Below are 15,495 nucleotides of genomic sequence, written 5' to 3'. Positions count from 1 at the left end.
AGGCTAACAATGAAAGTGTGTCACTGTGTTTATGGATAGACGTGACCAGCTGATGATAGCTTAATTGACAGGCCCAGACAATGACAACAAAGAATTATGATTGAGCATGCCTGAGGGAGGTGAATGCAGGGTGTTAAGAGAAATAAGTTACGGGCCTAAGCATGTAAAATAACAGTCTTTGCTGGAGCTTCATTTTCATGATAGGTACCTTAGGAGAGTTTGACATGATAACGCTTCTCACATGCACACTATTGTTTTTGCTGAACACATACAGAATATCAACAGTCTAGGAAGTCTGCCCAGGAATTGAAATACTGCACATATGACCAAGAGTGATGCTCATGTTTGCTTCATATGAACAAGCATGTTCCCGTAGTGAGGAGTACCCTGTGCAGAACAGAGCAGGCATTTGATCCAGAGTGGACGCCATGTTTTTTCATCATGTTTGTAGCAAGGACTTCATGCAGACTATCACTAATCATGCAGGGAAGGAGCCTCCAATACAGGAGGTGCTTTCGATGTTTATGTGTTGGAACGTAAACAGATGAGAAAGTCAACAGGCCAGGCTTAGGGTAGAGGAAGGAGTTAAAAGGCTCATCTTTCATCTCTAGTTAAATGAAGCCTTTTGATGGATGTTTTCTGTGAAACGAGTCTCAGTGATGCCTTAGTGAGTGCCCTTCATAAGGCAGAGCCCTGGCCCTACACAGGCTTGCTGTTCTAGTGGGAGGCAAACACGAGGAATTCTCAAAAGTCCATCTGTCTCTTTCTGACCTGTTTGGATTTCTACAGGAAGTTCAGCTAGCGAATATAGGTGTGACTGTACTATGATATTAATGAGTTTTGTAGAAAGGCCCCATTCAAAATAGGCCCTGAAAAAAAGAGGAAAAAAACAGGGCCCCACCGGGATTTCAGTTTAGCTCGCATCCTGCCTGCCTCTGAAAGAAGGAAGGGGTGAAATCAAATTTTATAAATTGCACACTTATCTTCTATTTCAGTTGCTGGATCCAGAGGCAGCGCAGGACAAATGTCCCGAGTGCCAGTTTTTTTACGGCTGAAATAACATTTTCTCCCAGAACCGGAAGCAAAATCCAGGAATATAGAAGAAAAGCGCACATGAACACAGAACAGAAGATATAGGAAATAGACATAGACAAATAGAAGTGCCCAGAGGCATTTTTACAGACTCCAGCTTTAGACAAGCCTGTCATTAAGGTTTGGTTTACTGGGACAAGTGTGGCGGTTTAAGCCAGGAGGCTTCATATGAGACAAGGCTGCATAAGACTTGAGTCCTTGTTGGGAAATGACAGTGGCCTCCGCCTGGTTGCACGCACCAAAAATACACAGCTGGGGATGGCTAAGCATTGGGTTTGGGAACGTATATATATAGTTAATTATTGTATATGCTCAAAGAAAAATATAGTAGACTGTAGCTAGCTACTAATTTTCTTTCTGTCTCTTGACTATTAGACTTTCTGTAACAAGCCCTCTCCATGTTCGGGGGATTATGTGATTGTGTTTGTTTGGTCGCTTTGTGTTGTGGAAATATTAACATTTTGTTCCCTCCCTGTGTTTAAGGTCAGATACATTCTGTTCAGCTGAATGATTATTGTCTTTCCAGGAATCACCTTGTCATAAATAACAGTGTTCTGTCCTAAGTTGTACAAATCAAGAGCTTTTTCTAATATCTTAACCTAAAAATGACTGATTCTGCAGCATGCATGTGCACATGCAACCACCAGAGGTAGCATTGTTCCTCCAGGGGTCCATCACTCTCAAGCATTATATGAACATTTGCAGTCTGATCTGTGTTTTTAGGCATAGCAGAAAGACATGTTCGCTTTGCAAAATCTAATTCAAAAGACAAACCTTTGCTGCAATATTTTCCTCTTGTATCCTCGTTGTTAAAGTTTTCCTGAGTAAAACAGAAGAAGAAAGGGAGATTCGTGTCCAAGTGTGGTTTCTAAGTTTGAAAATCTGGTTATGATGCTTTGGGTGTGTTGGTCAACAAAAGACACACATCTTATTCCTCCTACACTCCCACCTCTACCTCAGGGTTTGTGCATTTTACGTTGTGGTGCGGGCAGCCAGCAGCCACAGTCACCAAACTGCCTCTCAGAGCCTTCATTTACCTGCATCCAGGAAAAATGGGAGACAGAAAGAGAGGGTGTTGTGCTAAAAATGAAAAGACAGGAAAGGAGGAGTGACAAAATTGGTATGAATGAAAGGAGGGAGCCATATAAAATGAAAGATAAGAAATTCATTTAATTAGAAAGGAAGCCGGTGAGAGATTAGAGGGGCAAGGATAACGATGCGAGGAGACAGCTACATAAGATAGTCATATAAAATTGACAAAGAGCACATGAGAGGCAGCACTGTGCCCTTCTTCTCCTCCTCTAGACCTTGGAGCAACTAACCATGAATCCAGCTTTTGTGATGTAACAGTGTATTGACCCTTGGAGGGGCCCCAGACCAAAAGAGGGTGTTTACTTGAACACGCAAGGAGCTCTAAGCGTTTCACAGCCTCCTGTTCTGCGAACGGGCCAGCGTTCGTTGACAGCCACTGGAAATGGCACTGGAATTGCCCGTCTCTTTGGCTCCCTCCCTCCCACAGAAATAACAGAGGAACATAGAGACTGTATTCAATGTAAGTATAAGTCACTCCAGCTACAGTCAGTCACACGTGCCAGAGCCGCAGATTAGCATGGCTCCATGTACAGTAGGAGTCCAGTCCAAGACAAAGCAAGTCATGAGCTCTGAGGGATTGTTTGTTTGCAGGGGAATCACGCTGTCTGTCATTAGCATGGACACTGCTTTTCTATTAAGACCAATTCCCTCTTTACATGTTGATAGTGTACAATCACCACACGGAGGAGAGGATCACGATGGCAGCTGATGCCATGTCTTGAAATATTCCAGACAAGCCTCAGATCAGGAGGTTAAACACCCCCATGCAGACTGTGAAAACTGGGTGAGAAATGTAGAATGAAAGGGAAACGCTTTGACTTTCATCAAATGATTTATTTTATTCTTTAGGGAAAGGAACTCTGTTGAACCAGTGTCAGATTGTGCTTCTGCATGTAGATGCAGGATGGCGGCTGAAATCCAACTCAGTAATCCATTAACTCTGACGGGGAAGTCGAGGAAGTCCCTTTGAAATAAATCTCTTTTACAAGAGAGACCTGGCCAAGTTAGCAGGCGTACACAATCACAACATATTAAAATGTGATATGATATACAAAAAACACCACATTAAATCAGGGGAACAGATATTGAAACACGGTGGTTGACTGTGGTATATCACATTTGGCTCTTTACTTCAGTGAATCCAGTTTCATTGTCACTGTACTAATTCATTCTTATCTTAAAATGTTTTATGATGTTGTTGGAGGAAGAGTAAGGGGATCAGTTTGGTCACTAGGGTACATCACCTGGGAACTATGAGTGTCTGTACCAAATGTAATGATCCACCCTGTTCTTGTCAGGACATTTCACTACAAGCCAAAGCGTCAGCTTGAACAACTGAAGATAAAACTGGAGTTATTCCAGCCAGGAGGCGTAGAGTTAACTTCATATGTTTGGTTGAAAGTTTGGGAAGTCCTGGATTCTCATTTCCAGAAAGGTGACTCACAGAAAAACCTTCCTTCCAGAAAACTGGAATTACTCGAAGTGTCTGTCACTGAGGTAATTTATGCTCTATTCTTCTATGTCTCCATTTAACCTGACCATAACGTGACCGCAGTATACACAACTGTGACGGTTACAATCGTCCTATAAGGCTGAAATGCTTTTATCTGATTGCAGTATGATATAAAGGCCAAGAGTGAGAACAAAAAAGTTAACTAATGAATAAATATAAAGATCAGAATCTTGTTGCAGTGCTTAAAGGTCACCGTACATCAAATTCAGATTAACCCTGCCTGTTATGAGGACCCATGCAAATCTTCTCATGTGTCATTCCCTGGATGAGAAAGTGGAAACCAAGAAAAACTCACAATGTAGACAATGTGAGGCAAGATGGTGGAAATGTGCAATAAAAGCAGTTACAGTTACAGTGATGTTATGGAACAAGCTGCTTTTTACTGTCCAAGAGAGGCTGTTATTCATACTGTGTTGTAATTATTTCCTACATCGTTTGATGATGTACTACTCGTCTCTCCAAGCTCGCATCTGTTTTAATGCTGAGTTTTAAAAATGACCATTTCCAGATTCTAACACTTATTGAGTCATAAAACCATTCAACAATGTTTTACAAGAAGGAAATTATGCAGATTTAATTTGCTGACTGCAGGCGCATACAAACAGTCTTTGTGTCTTTAATATCATAATGTTTTCAGCTGGAACCAAAACGATCTGCCTGCCGACATTACCTTTTTGGTTATCAGGGAGGGGGTGACGCAATATTTGGAATAGATGCTATTGGAACAGCAACAACAACAAAAAAAAAAGCTGCAAAACATCTTCTACAAATTAGAGCAATTACAGTGCTTTTAATCAACTAAAATATTTTATCAGTCTCCAATCCAACAATCCTGCGCAGATGTCTGTTGTGGGCACATCATGCTGGGCTTCTCCTCCACACCCAACAATTCTCCGTTCGTTCTCACAGAGTCTCTACATGCTAAAGGTTGAATTCTGCTGTATCATTATCATTTATACGCACATTCCTCCGTGCATTCCACTGGGGACATGGAAATGCTTCCCTGATTTTACAACAAAAGCACAAAAAACAGCTTTTAGGATGGAGGAATGATGGGTCTAAAAAGAAGAAAGAGAGACACGTTGAAAGTGTTTAGTGATGTCCAGGAATGTACTGGAGGTTCTCAGAAACAGCACTATAATAAGACCAAGAGTTAACAGCCAAGCTAGTGGCTTTGTGAGGCCTAAGCTGGACACAGGGATGCTTTTAGCTAAATGCTAACACCAACATGCAAACATCTCTCACAGTGACAACACTAACACGCTCACATCCACTGGGTAATATTTACAAGGTTCACCATGAAAGTTTCATTGTCGCTAGCATGCTAAGTGGTGAAAAGTCAGGGGATCACCAAAGTCAGCGGGATTCACCTTGTGGAGGACTTGAATATGTGTGCCAAATTACTGTTGAGGCATTTCACTCTAACCAGAGGGGTCAACCTGCTGGTGGCTGTAGTGAAAAAGGTCAGGTGTTCACCACAGCCATGAAGGTACATCATCTTAACCATGAATGTCTGCAAACCTTTGTGCCAATCTATCTGACTGAAGCCATTTCACTTCACAGCATCAGTGAAAAGCAATGTTGCCACTGAAGCACCAAAGTCCTCAGGATTCATCATCAAGGGACTTTGAATATTTGAAGGAAAAGTCAGAAGATCACCAAAATCTCTAGCATACATTCTCTGGGAACAGTGAAGGTGTCTATGAGATTTCATGGCAGTCCACTCTGTGGTTTTTGAGATATTTCAATCTGGACCAAAGCGGTGGAAAAAAGAAAAATGTGATGTAATCACAGCCTCCAGTGACACGAAGGCCATGTAACAAAACAATCAGACCTTGGAGATGGGCGCAGAAAGCAGCTAAGGGCAAAGTGCAGCTCTCAGATTAGAAACTTTAGGAATTAAGGGGTGAGAGCAGCAATGGGTGCTTATTTGTCCTGAGGAAAATAAGCATACAGCCTGATGGAAACATTATATTCGCCTTGTCCTCCACCCATCACACAGTTTAGCCGGAGCGTGGAAGATGTCTATCTTTCATACCTAAATACACTGCAGGTATACGCAGCGAACCTAAGTATTATCATTACTAGTATTTATTTTGGCTAGGGAGGTGTAACAACAACATAATCATCAGTCTGGCACGAGGAGACGAGCGTGAAGGGTCCCTGTGTTGGTCCAGCCTGAGAGGAGGCAGAGCATTCATATAGGACCTGCTCTGCTTTATTAAAGTGCTATTAAATTAATGACTGAATGACGCTGACTTGAGCACACACGTGGTCATCATAAAATGTCCAGTGTCAAACTCAATTTTCACCATACTGACACCTCACTTTGGGCTACCACATTGACTTGGAACTCCCTCTTTGGTGCATCTCGTGCACCACCCACTCTTACACCATGTCGACCTCAGAGGGCACAAAATGGTAAATGAGTGGGCAAAGGCTGCCAAATGGCAAACATTTGACAGTCTGGAAATTACCAGCTTGTCGTAGAATTGCAGGCGAACATCGTTGCACAGTCATGAAAAATCACGATAGCTGACAAAGGTAGCTTTGTCCAACTTTTCCCATGATTATCTGGCTTTTGATTCAATCACCGCTGCTCCCTTAGCTTTGATTTTGATGGGAAAATACCTTGGGTTTTTTTATATATGCTCCAAAGTTACAATTTAGGGTCATTAAGTTCAACTGGAGGCATGTTTATGGGATGGGGTGGCTTCCTTAATATTTTTTAAACATGGAGGGAGGATCTTGGTGTCAAGATGATGGAAGATGAATGGGGAAAAAGCACAGAGTAAGGTTTCTCTCACCAAGTTCTTCAAAGTGCCCAAAGGCCCTTCTAAAAGGATAGATTTATATATTCCCACCACTATGGGATGTGTGGTTTGGCTGGGCTCTGTACAGAAGTCAAAAACTTACAATATCCCAAAAAACCCATCTGGCAACCAAGCTCTTTAATAGCAGTTAATAATAGTTAAAAGGTGGTTCATAAAAAGGTCTTTTGAAACAGTTTTGACAAAACATTCAACATTTCAAGCTTGCTCAGAATATCAGATAAAATAACTGCAGCTGGTCAGAGAGGTTTTTCTAAACTGACAAATTTTTATGACTGGACTGAAGAGATCTGATGGAAAGAGCTTTTTACTGCTTTTAGTTTAATTGTACACTAACAGTCAATTCTGTCACCAGCACATTCCTCGTGTGATTCTTTCTGGGCCTGTCTCTATGAATAAAACATGTCCTTTTTTATTTACTCTATTTAAAACAAAGCAGTTCTATCCCTCTGCAATAAGATAACTAAATGTCCTTCAGAATGAAAAGCCTCTTCATACACTGATCCGGCCCTTCAACTAGAGGAATGAAGCTGGCATGAGAAACACAGAATGACAAGCATTTTTCAGTCACTATTTCTGCTCTTTTACATCATATAAGCCTTCCTATTGCTTGCCAGAGGAAATGAAATGTTTATTATATAGCCCTGAGGGCTTTTGCAGAGAGAGTTTTGGTGGACTTAAAGAAAGGATAAGCTTTTCCTCTCTCCCCTCCAAACTTGGCTTCCTCTCGTGGCATATGAGAGGCAGGAGGTAGAGGTACGGTCACAGAAATAGTAAGAGGGAACCAGCATCGGGAATGAAAGAGCAGGAAAGAGGGAGCAAAGGAGTAAAGATTGGCAGCAAAGTCAGAGCTCCTGCAAGGACGTTGGCCTGCATGATCCACTGGATGCAACCATGCTGAGAACAAGGACATCTGCACAGAATCAGGCCCTGCACTCACCTGGGAGAGCTCTGCAGCACGCAAAAGCCTCATGACCTTCCAGCTTGGATGCTTTGATTTGGATGGATGGATCCTAAATCTGTTCAATCTCTCCCTTATCCTACAGAGGTTTTGATAGATGGAGGCCAAGCTGATAGATTTGGAAGTGAATGCATTTAAAGGGAGTGGACGGTTCACCTAAGGGCTTGTTTAGCTACAGGAAACCCAATTTATTTTTCTCAATAGCAGATTTGAAAGAAATTATAGTCTTCTTATCTGTAAACCTATGAGATATGCTAGAGATGTCATTAATGGAAAGCCCTGTGCTTCAGGCTAAGAGAGGTACAGTAAGCCACATTTTGCTGTGTAAGGACTCCTGACTCCAACTTAGGGTCTCTTTAATAAGAAGAAACATTCAGCTTGGCCATTCTAATGCTGGTGGCTTGTGTCACCATCCGGAAGAGGAAGTTATCTCACTGGTGTGGACAGGACACAGGGTCGTATGGCCCCATGACTTGTGTCTATAGGAAAAAAAATTCTCCAATTTCCTGCAGTGACTGCGGCCACAGCGAGTCGGATAATATCCTACTATCAGAACCACCTGAAAGTGATTCCCAGGCACAGCCAGTGGCCTGGAACAGTTTTGCTTTACAGGACAGTTAATGGCAGAAATTCACACACACACACACACACACACACACACACACACACACACACACACACAGTTTTTGTGTACATTGTGGTTGCACATAAAAACACACGACCAGTGCGTATGCCAGTGTAGTGTGTACACAAAGCAGCAAACCTGGTCTCCAGTCCTTTGGCTCGGTTCTAGCAAACATCCACTTAGATACTATCAAAAGCTCACCTTAAGCTCACTTAAAGGAACAGCTAATCATACAAATCATTATCATGTAAATATGAATGAGTTCAGAAAAGATGCTTAGTATTAAGATAACGGCAGACATAGTCTCTCCTGGAAGTTATTCAAAAAAATAATTAGCTGTGTAAGGAATGAAAAAAAGGGTAGAGAGAATAGTTCAAACCCTGGTTTCCCAAAACATCAGGCCTATTGTTGTGAGAAAGTGGGCCTGAGTGTTTGTTAGGAAGTTACACAACTGAACCCTCCCATTAAGATCCACAGCAGCACCTTTCGAGGCTACATCAAAGACATATACAGAGCCTCCCTCCTCATGAAGGGGAAACAGTTCAGGTTGGAAAAAAGATGGCTTTAGCTGGTCATTGGTGGAATCTGGGATAGTAGTGTGTGTGTGTGTGTGTGTGTGTGTGTGTGTGTGTGTGTGTGTGTGTGTGTGTGTGTGTGTGTGTGTGTGTGTGTGTATGTGTGTGTGTGTGGGAGAGGAAGGTGGGAGTGAGGGTAGAGAGGGGAGTACTGGAGCAGTAGAGGAATCTGAGTGAAAGACCATCTGTTTGGAGGGAGCTGGGGGTCCGAGGGAGTGACACTTCCTGACCACTTCTGAATTATGTCAGAATGATGAAGACAGAGGGGCTTCGGCATAATTCAAAAGTTGAGGGGAGTTCTTCCACCAAGTGCCCCCCTAATGTTCAATACCGGTGTTCTCTAATTATTAAAAACATAGATGTTCTACTCCTTGTATTTTATGATTCCCTGGTGGTCTTTAACACGCCCATAATGTGGAAAAAAATATTTCCTGCAGGATCTACTTTTCCTTTCTTTCTATTTGGCTCGTGTCAGGAAGAGACAGAGAGACTGATGGGGGACGAGGGTGAGCCATCTCTAGGATGCAGAAACACTGGGCCTGGTGTAGGACCTGGTTCCACGGGGGGAGTGGATACAGCATCATAATGACCAAGCCAAATATTTGTCTAGTCCATATTCTGAGAGCATAATGAAGTCCTTTTACAGAGGGCATCACTGGAATCTGGACACTGATTTTATGCCAGAGAGAGCAGGTTTCAGTAGGCCCTGCTGTTTCCACTTAGGCTACCCAGGTCTCTGGTGGCCCAATCCAAATTCAATACAGTGCCTTGTGTCCGGAATAAGAATGAATTGTGGCTCTGTCTGACAGATGATAAGTGGTGAATCGGAAATTGCAGTTGGATTTAATCGGGAGATGAATTGCACAGTGAGGTGGGATTTCATTATGCTGTGAACTGAATAAAAACTTGCCTGGAATTCAAAATAAGGGTTTCTCCTACTGTACATGCTGTCAGGGTCCACTGTTTATGGAGGGAGGAGCTTGAAAGGTGGAATTTCACAGCACCCAATCCGCCCAATTTCTCTCTCACATGCACATCTAAGACCCTGCATACCTGTGCACACACTTACAGTATGTCTATACAGTGCATCCTCTATGCTTATACTCACACAGGTGCGGACTCACTTCCTAGTGTGTTACACCTTTCTGATGGTGCCAAGTTGGTCCTGTGTCAATATTCTCTCTGACTGCCAAAAGATGTGTCAGGAATGAAAAGAAGTTAAAGCCATACTGCCCAGGACCTTTCTGCTGCACTTTCATATAATGCAAGGTATCTCATTTACCTGGCACCTGAGTGTCTCCTAAAAGGACAGCGTGAGGAACTGTATGGAAATAATCATGATGTGGAGCTATGCCCCCTCCAGTGTTATTTATATTTTATTTGGACTTCACACAGTTGAGCATTTAGCTGCTAAAGTACCAGATATTTCCCTCATGAGTTGCTCGAGATCAAAAACAGAGTTAAAACAGAATGAATGTTGGACTTAGCTCGCCAAGCGGCCACAGGACTCCAGATGAATTAGAATATTGCTCCATAACTTGTGGATGTGTAAATAACCAACTGTTTGCTAACAAGTTCCCCATATTAACTTAAAAGGTGATGATATGTCAATGTTGTGTTACCAACTTGTTTCTGCAGCCCCAAGAGCCCAAAAAAAAATCCATTATTGTAGCCTTAAAGATGTTGCACTCTTTACGTAAACCTTAAGAATTTTTACACCAAATTGCATGGACGAAGTGGAATTAGCAATGCTAAAATTAAGACATAAATAATGTGTCCCGCTTACCACATATTCCTTATCATTGGAGCTGTCACTAGCTGTGTTTCCATCAAGGTGTTTTTATGCGCATTTTGAAATAAAGCTTGAAAAATTCAACAGGAAATTCCTCAATTTTGTAAGTTAAGTTCTTAAGCTCACTTTGCGTGGCTTTTGCCTTTTTCAAGAAAGTATTAATGCACTAATTGGGAGATGGAAATGCCTTTATTGCAAGTTTCAACAATCTTCTTCTTCTACTGTGTTTATTAAATCCATGCATACCGTAGCTTATACCGCCACCTTCTGATGAAACTATGCTTTGCTTTTATTCACTCCAAACCAGCTTATGGAAACGCCATAATAATTTGCTTTTATTTGTTTTTTCTTTTTTGACCTTTCAACTAAAGTTCCCTTGACATTAGATGTAAACATGGCTTTTAGTCACTTTATATGACATGTTCACATTTTTTGACACATTTCACTTCACTGTGCTTTCTGTTCAGGTGCAGAATAAAGTAGAAAAAGATGATGTGCTCCCTGGAGAGATAAAACACAACCACTCCCTCAGTGTCACAAATAATTTATTACCCTCCCTTCAGGAAGAAGAAAAAACACATAACCTCCTCATCTAATAACTTTTATACAGTCCCTAAACAGACAGTAAGGTGTGAAAGGCGTTCTGTTACGCTCACAGTGAGTGTGCATCATTTTAGCACCTTACAAGAACATCTCAACCCTGAACACGAAAATACAGCAAGAAAACAGCAAACACTGCAGAAATCAATCTAAAAACAGCACATAGTGGGGAAGCTCAACTCCATATTTCACACTTCAACAAGTGCACGTCTGTGAGGTGTTGACACTTTCAATCCAGGGTAGCCAGGTCTGAGAGCCTGCCCCCAAAAGAGCTTGTCTCCCCCAGCAGGTTATTCTGGTGTTATTATGAGAACTCAACATGCTCATTATGGTTGTGGCACTGCTTTCGGGGTGGCTGTCTGCTCTGGTGTGCCAGCAGTGGAAATGCTTGTGGTGAAGGAATGACAGGGAGAGAGAAAGAGATGAAGGAGATTGAAGGAAACAGGGAGAGATGCAGAGGATTTAGCAAACAAAAGTGAAGAAGATAAAAGAGTTTAGGTGGAATAGGGAGTGACAGATAAAAGGGGAAGGAAAAAGAGTAATAGAAATAGAAAAGAGAAAGACCGCAATGTGGAACTGAACGTGACAAAAAGCACGGCGGACAGGAGCTTGTTTGACCGCTTTCCACCCCCGAGTGCATCACCAAACCATCCCTGCACAGGAAGGAGACAGAAGCAGGAACACAAACAAGTGGACAGAACCACCTGTAAAGGGAAAAACACAAGCCACAGACTCACTCCACATATACACACATGTGCGTCCACACACTCACGTCCACACACATTCCTCATATGAACAGTCCTCTTGTGCGCGCTGGAGCTGAGAGAGACAGCACTGTCTGGTTCACCGTCACCACCTCCATAAGCGCTGCCACTGCCCAGCGTGAAAACACACCTACACAGAGGTGACTGTCTTTACGGCCTATTTATTTGTTGGGTGACATGAGGCTATTTTACGTCCACATGCTCAAAAAACACCTCCGCTTACGGTACTTAGCATCTTGCCATACAGTAGGTGTTTTGAATTGTCAAAATTACACAGATAATATCATTTTTGTATTTTTCAGAATTTTAGTCCTTTTTAGTGGCTTACTATTAAGCTTAGTACTACTACTACCAGCTGCTACTACTACTACTATTGCCTTTTAACATTTGCTTAAGGTCACCTGGAAACAATTCTAAACATGCTACTCATGTAAAACAGCAGTGACACCCAAATAAATATAAACCATGAGAAACATGTGAACACCCAATCAAGCCCAGCACAGTATTGGCTGTGTATGTGTATGTACAGTACACAGCTCACTGTAAACATTGATATCCAAACAGCCTGTATTGCTGTTACTCTTGCACTGCATCAAAGAACAGTCTTGTGTCCTCACTAGGCCCAGGCTGCAATTTGGGCTCAAGGCGTGGCCCAGCACCCATAGGGCTGTGTCCGCCCTGCGTACCAGTAATGACCCCTTCCCTATGGGGAGCGTTTGATCTGGGCTGCCTGTGTGCTTCAGCAGGGCCTATTTCTGGAGCGTGGGGGGGATAAAGGGAGCTTTCAGACTTGGTGCCAATGACCATAATTAAGCAGCTTTAAGGGGTGGCAGTGAGCGCGCTAGCGAGCGCAGAGTTTGTAATTTGGAAGAAGGGGGCAGAGTCGCTCTGGCTCATTGGAAGTACATGGGAGGGTCGGGTGGCACCGGGCGCTGAAACACAAGGCAGAGTGTGTGAAGGGGATTGTAAAGAGGATGTTAATGACTTGCATCCATTAGCACCCACCCCTGAGGCCGGCTGACCAGCGGCCTTAGCCTGAAATGAGGAGAGATCGCCATGGCTGACACACGCGGCCTGCCCCGCCCTAATAGTGTAATTTGAGGTGACCTTTTGGCGCTCAAGGCCTCTGGCCGGTCAGCTCAAAGAGCGAGCGCTAATGGACCAAAGTCACTAACACCCTTATTCTGTAGCCTCCTCAGCTTGTTGTTTGTCCACTCATGTTGCTGCAAGAACAAGCAGTTTGCAGTTCATGGGCTAAATTGAATCAAATTCAGAGGTGGAGTTTAGGCGATAAGATCCCCATATCTTAAAAATTATCCAATCATTCACTTCAAATTGATTTAATTACAATTAAAGCCCTAGTTAGGATACTATCTGAGAGATGGTGGGCTGAGGCCTAAGCAGGTGTGTTTTTCTCAGCAACGCCCAAGGCAGTTAATTTAGCTGGTGTGGGAGTTGTTGCTCATTTGCCCTGTCAATTAAAAGATCTGTTCAACCAAATTACAAAACAAACAAACATATTTTCACCCGTCTACCAACATCTAGTGTCATCTAGCAATGCTATTAGTTTTTGGTTTTACTCACCCAGATTTCTGTCTCTGAGATTTTCGGCTCCACCCCGATATGATGGATGGAGGTGAGGTGAGGTGGATTAAAAATTTCTGTGGTGCTCCCAGCACTGAAAAATGACATTTTAGAAATTTAACAGCTACGCCTCTCTGGAAAAACACCCTTCCCATGACTCTGGGGAATCCAAAGACCTTGCTGTGAGTAATTTTCATCTAAAAACTTAAGAATATTTCTTATGGAAACTGTTTGCTCCCCCGTTTGTAACTCAAAACTAATTTTTTTTAAGAAAGACAAGATGTCTTATCCCCCTGTGAAGCTCACGCATTCATTGAACATCTCAAACAGATGTCAGGTGGTAATTACTGGCTCTTTTGGCTGTGTGGAGGTCTTTGGTGGGTCTTATCCTGCGCCAGGCCATGACCCCTCTTAAGGTAATGGGAGCTGATCCAGGTGCTGCTCTCGCTCCATTAACACTTCTCTAACACAAAAATGGATGTCATCGCTGATGTGGCATGCTGGGAAATGTTGCAAAATAATGATGAACTGAACCAAATTATGCCAAAATAAAACAGATCTTTCCAGAAAATGACTTCAGCCTTGCGTTGCAGTGGCTTTACTCATGCCTTTTTCAAAACTCCCTTCTCCATTCTCTATTTTCCAGCATTTTCACTCCAAGGTGAGACAATGGAGACACGCTTCATAAATTCTCCTTTGCTGCCAAGTTCTCACACACCATCTCTGGCTTGAGTGACCATCACTCAAGGCCATCATGGCTAATTAGGCCTGGATGCATTATTGAGGGATAAGGTGGATACACACAGGAGAGTCTCTGGAGTAGTTGGAGGCGTCCCTGTTCGGCAGCTTCTGCCTGTGAAGCGCTGCCCACCGTGTGTCACCGTGGTTCATTCATTTGGTTTACCGGTGCATGGGGCTTTGGGTAAGATCCATGTGGCCACCCCTCGGAGAAGGCGTGTAGTTGCTCGATGCAACCGCTGGGTTTGTAACTTGACACCTGGCCGTGCGGTGCATTTGCCATCGCTTTACCCACAGAAAGCCTATTTAAAAAGGAAAGGGATGAGTCCAACGCTCCTGACTCCGTAACCCCCCTCCAAGAGAACCCAGCTTTCTCTCCGGCTGCGCGTCCCTCAATCTGGATCGGCATAAATGAATGAAACACAGGGGAATATCGACAGACAATCGCACAGGAAAACACTCTGTCAAACCAGCCTGCCAGAAGGAATTTATGTCGGGCTTGACAGGCAAATCAACATGAGTTTTTCCATCTGGAACTTCATCTCAAGCTTGTCAAATGTGTAAAACGGCGACCGGTGTCTTCTGCCCCCCTTGCAAAGGAGTCACGCTGTGATTAACGGTCAGGTTTTTGACTGCCAGGACAAATGAATACAAATGAATTTAGGCACCCGAAGGAGAGATTGCAGAACCTCTCATCTAGACACAAAGTAAGTACTATTTCTTCTCTTTCCTTTCATTGTGTCTGTGCGCTCTGATGAGAGGATGTTGGAAAGGGCTGAGGTGAGATGACTTGCGGGGACTGAGTGACAATTTCAGGATCAGTTTGCCTCCATGTGCGGACCTGTGATGTGCCGGTTGGCTGGGGTCCAGCTCACCATGCAGGAGCGGTGTCCGCTGGGGACTGTTGAAGCTCTGGATGGGGTCTGTTTGGACCACGGGTGTCATATTTGTGACATTTGCCATAACTTCAACAAAATGAGTCAATTTATCCAAACATTTTTTTTCCCTTTTTCCTCCTCTCTTTTTATTTTCGCTGAACTGGACAAAAAAAAGAATTATCTTTAAGTTCATTTAGAAGTAATTTATGTGGTCTACATTGAATATTCCCTTCTGTCTGTTTGCTTTTGTGCAAAGACAGATTTTTTTTCATGTATTTCTCATAGAAATATAAAGTTAATATATAAAGTTAGTGTCTGGGTTTTTGTGGCAAACATGCAATGAGTGCATGCAGGAACTTCGCCACATAGAGTTCACTAAACTGACACACCTGATGGAGGAAGCAAAACAGGCAATTATTCACACCTATAAAGTTTCATGGGAGGCTCAAC

The 15,495-nt window shown here is 43.0% G+C and overlaps 1 protein-coding gene across 1 annotated transcript in view; it reads left to right on the top strand.

Moving 5' to 3' along the window:
* The first annotated feature begins 14,532 nt into the window (after positions 1 to 14,532).
* The window catches only part of col27a1a (collagen, type XXVII, alpha 1a), a 67,326-nt gene continuing 66,363 nt past the window's right edge, over positions 14,533 to 15,495 (top strand). Inside the window, exon 1 of the mRNA XM_070989365.1 lies at positions 14,533 to 14,874. Coding sequence (XP_070845466.1) covers positions 14,822 to 14,874 — 53 coding nt within the window. The 5' untranslated portion in view covers positions 14,533 to 14,821. The remainder of the gene's footprint in view (positions 14,875 to 15,495) is intronic.

This window comes from Chaetodon trifascialis, chromosome 20 (assembly GCF_039877785.1).
Source record: "Chaetodon trifascialis isolate fChaTrf1 chromosome 20, fChaTrf1.hap1, whole genome shotgun sequence".
Classification (NCBI taxonomy): domain Eukaryota; kingdom Metazoa; phylum Chordata; class Actinopteri; order Chaetodontiformes; family Chaetodontidae; genus Chaetodon; species Chaetodon trifascialis.
This window is presented reverse-complemented; position numbering and strand designations above follow the sequence as displayed.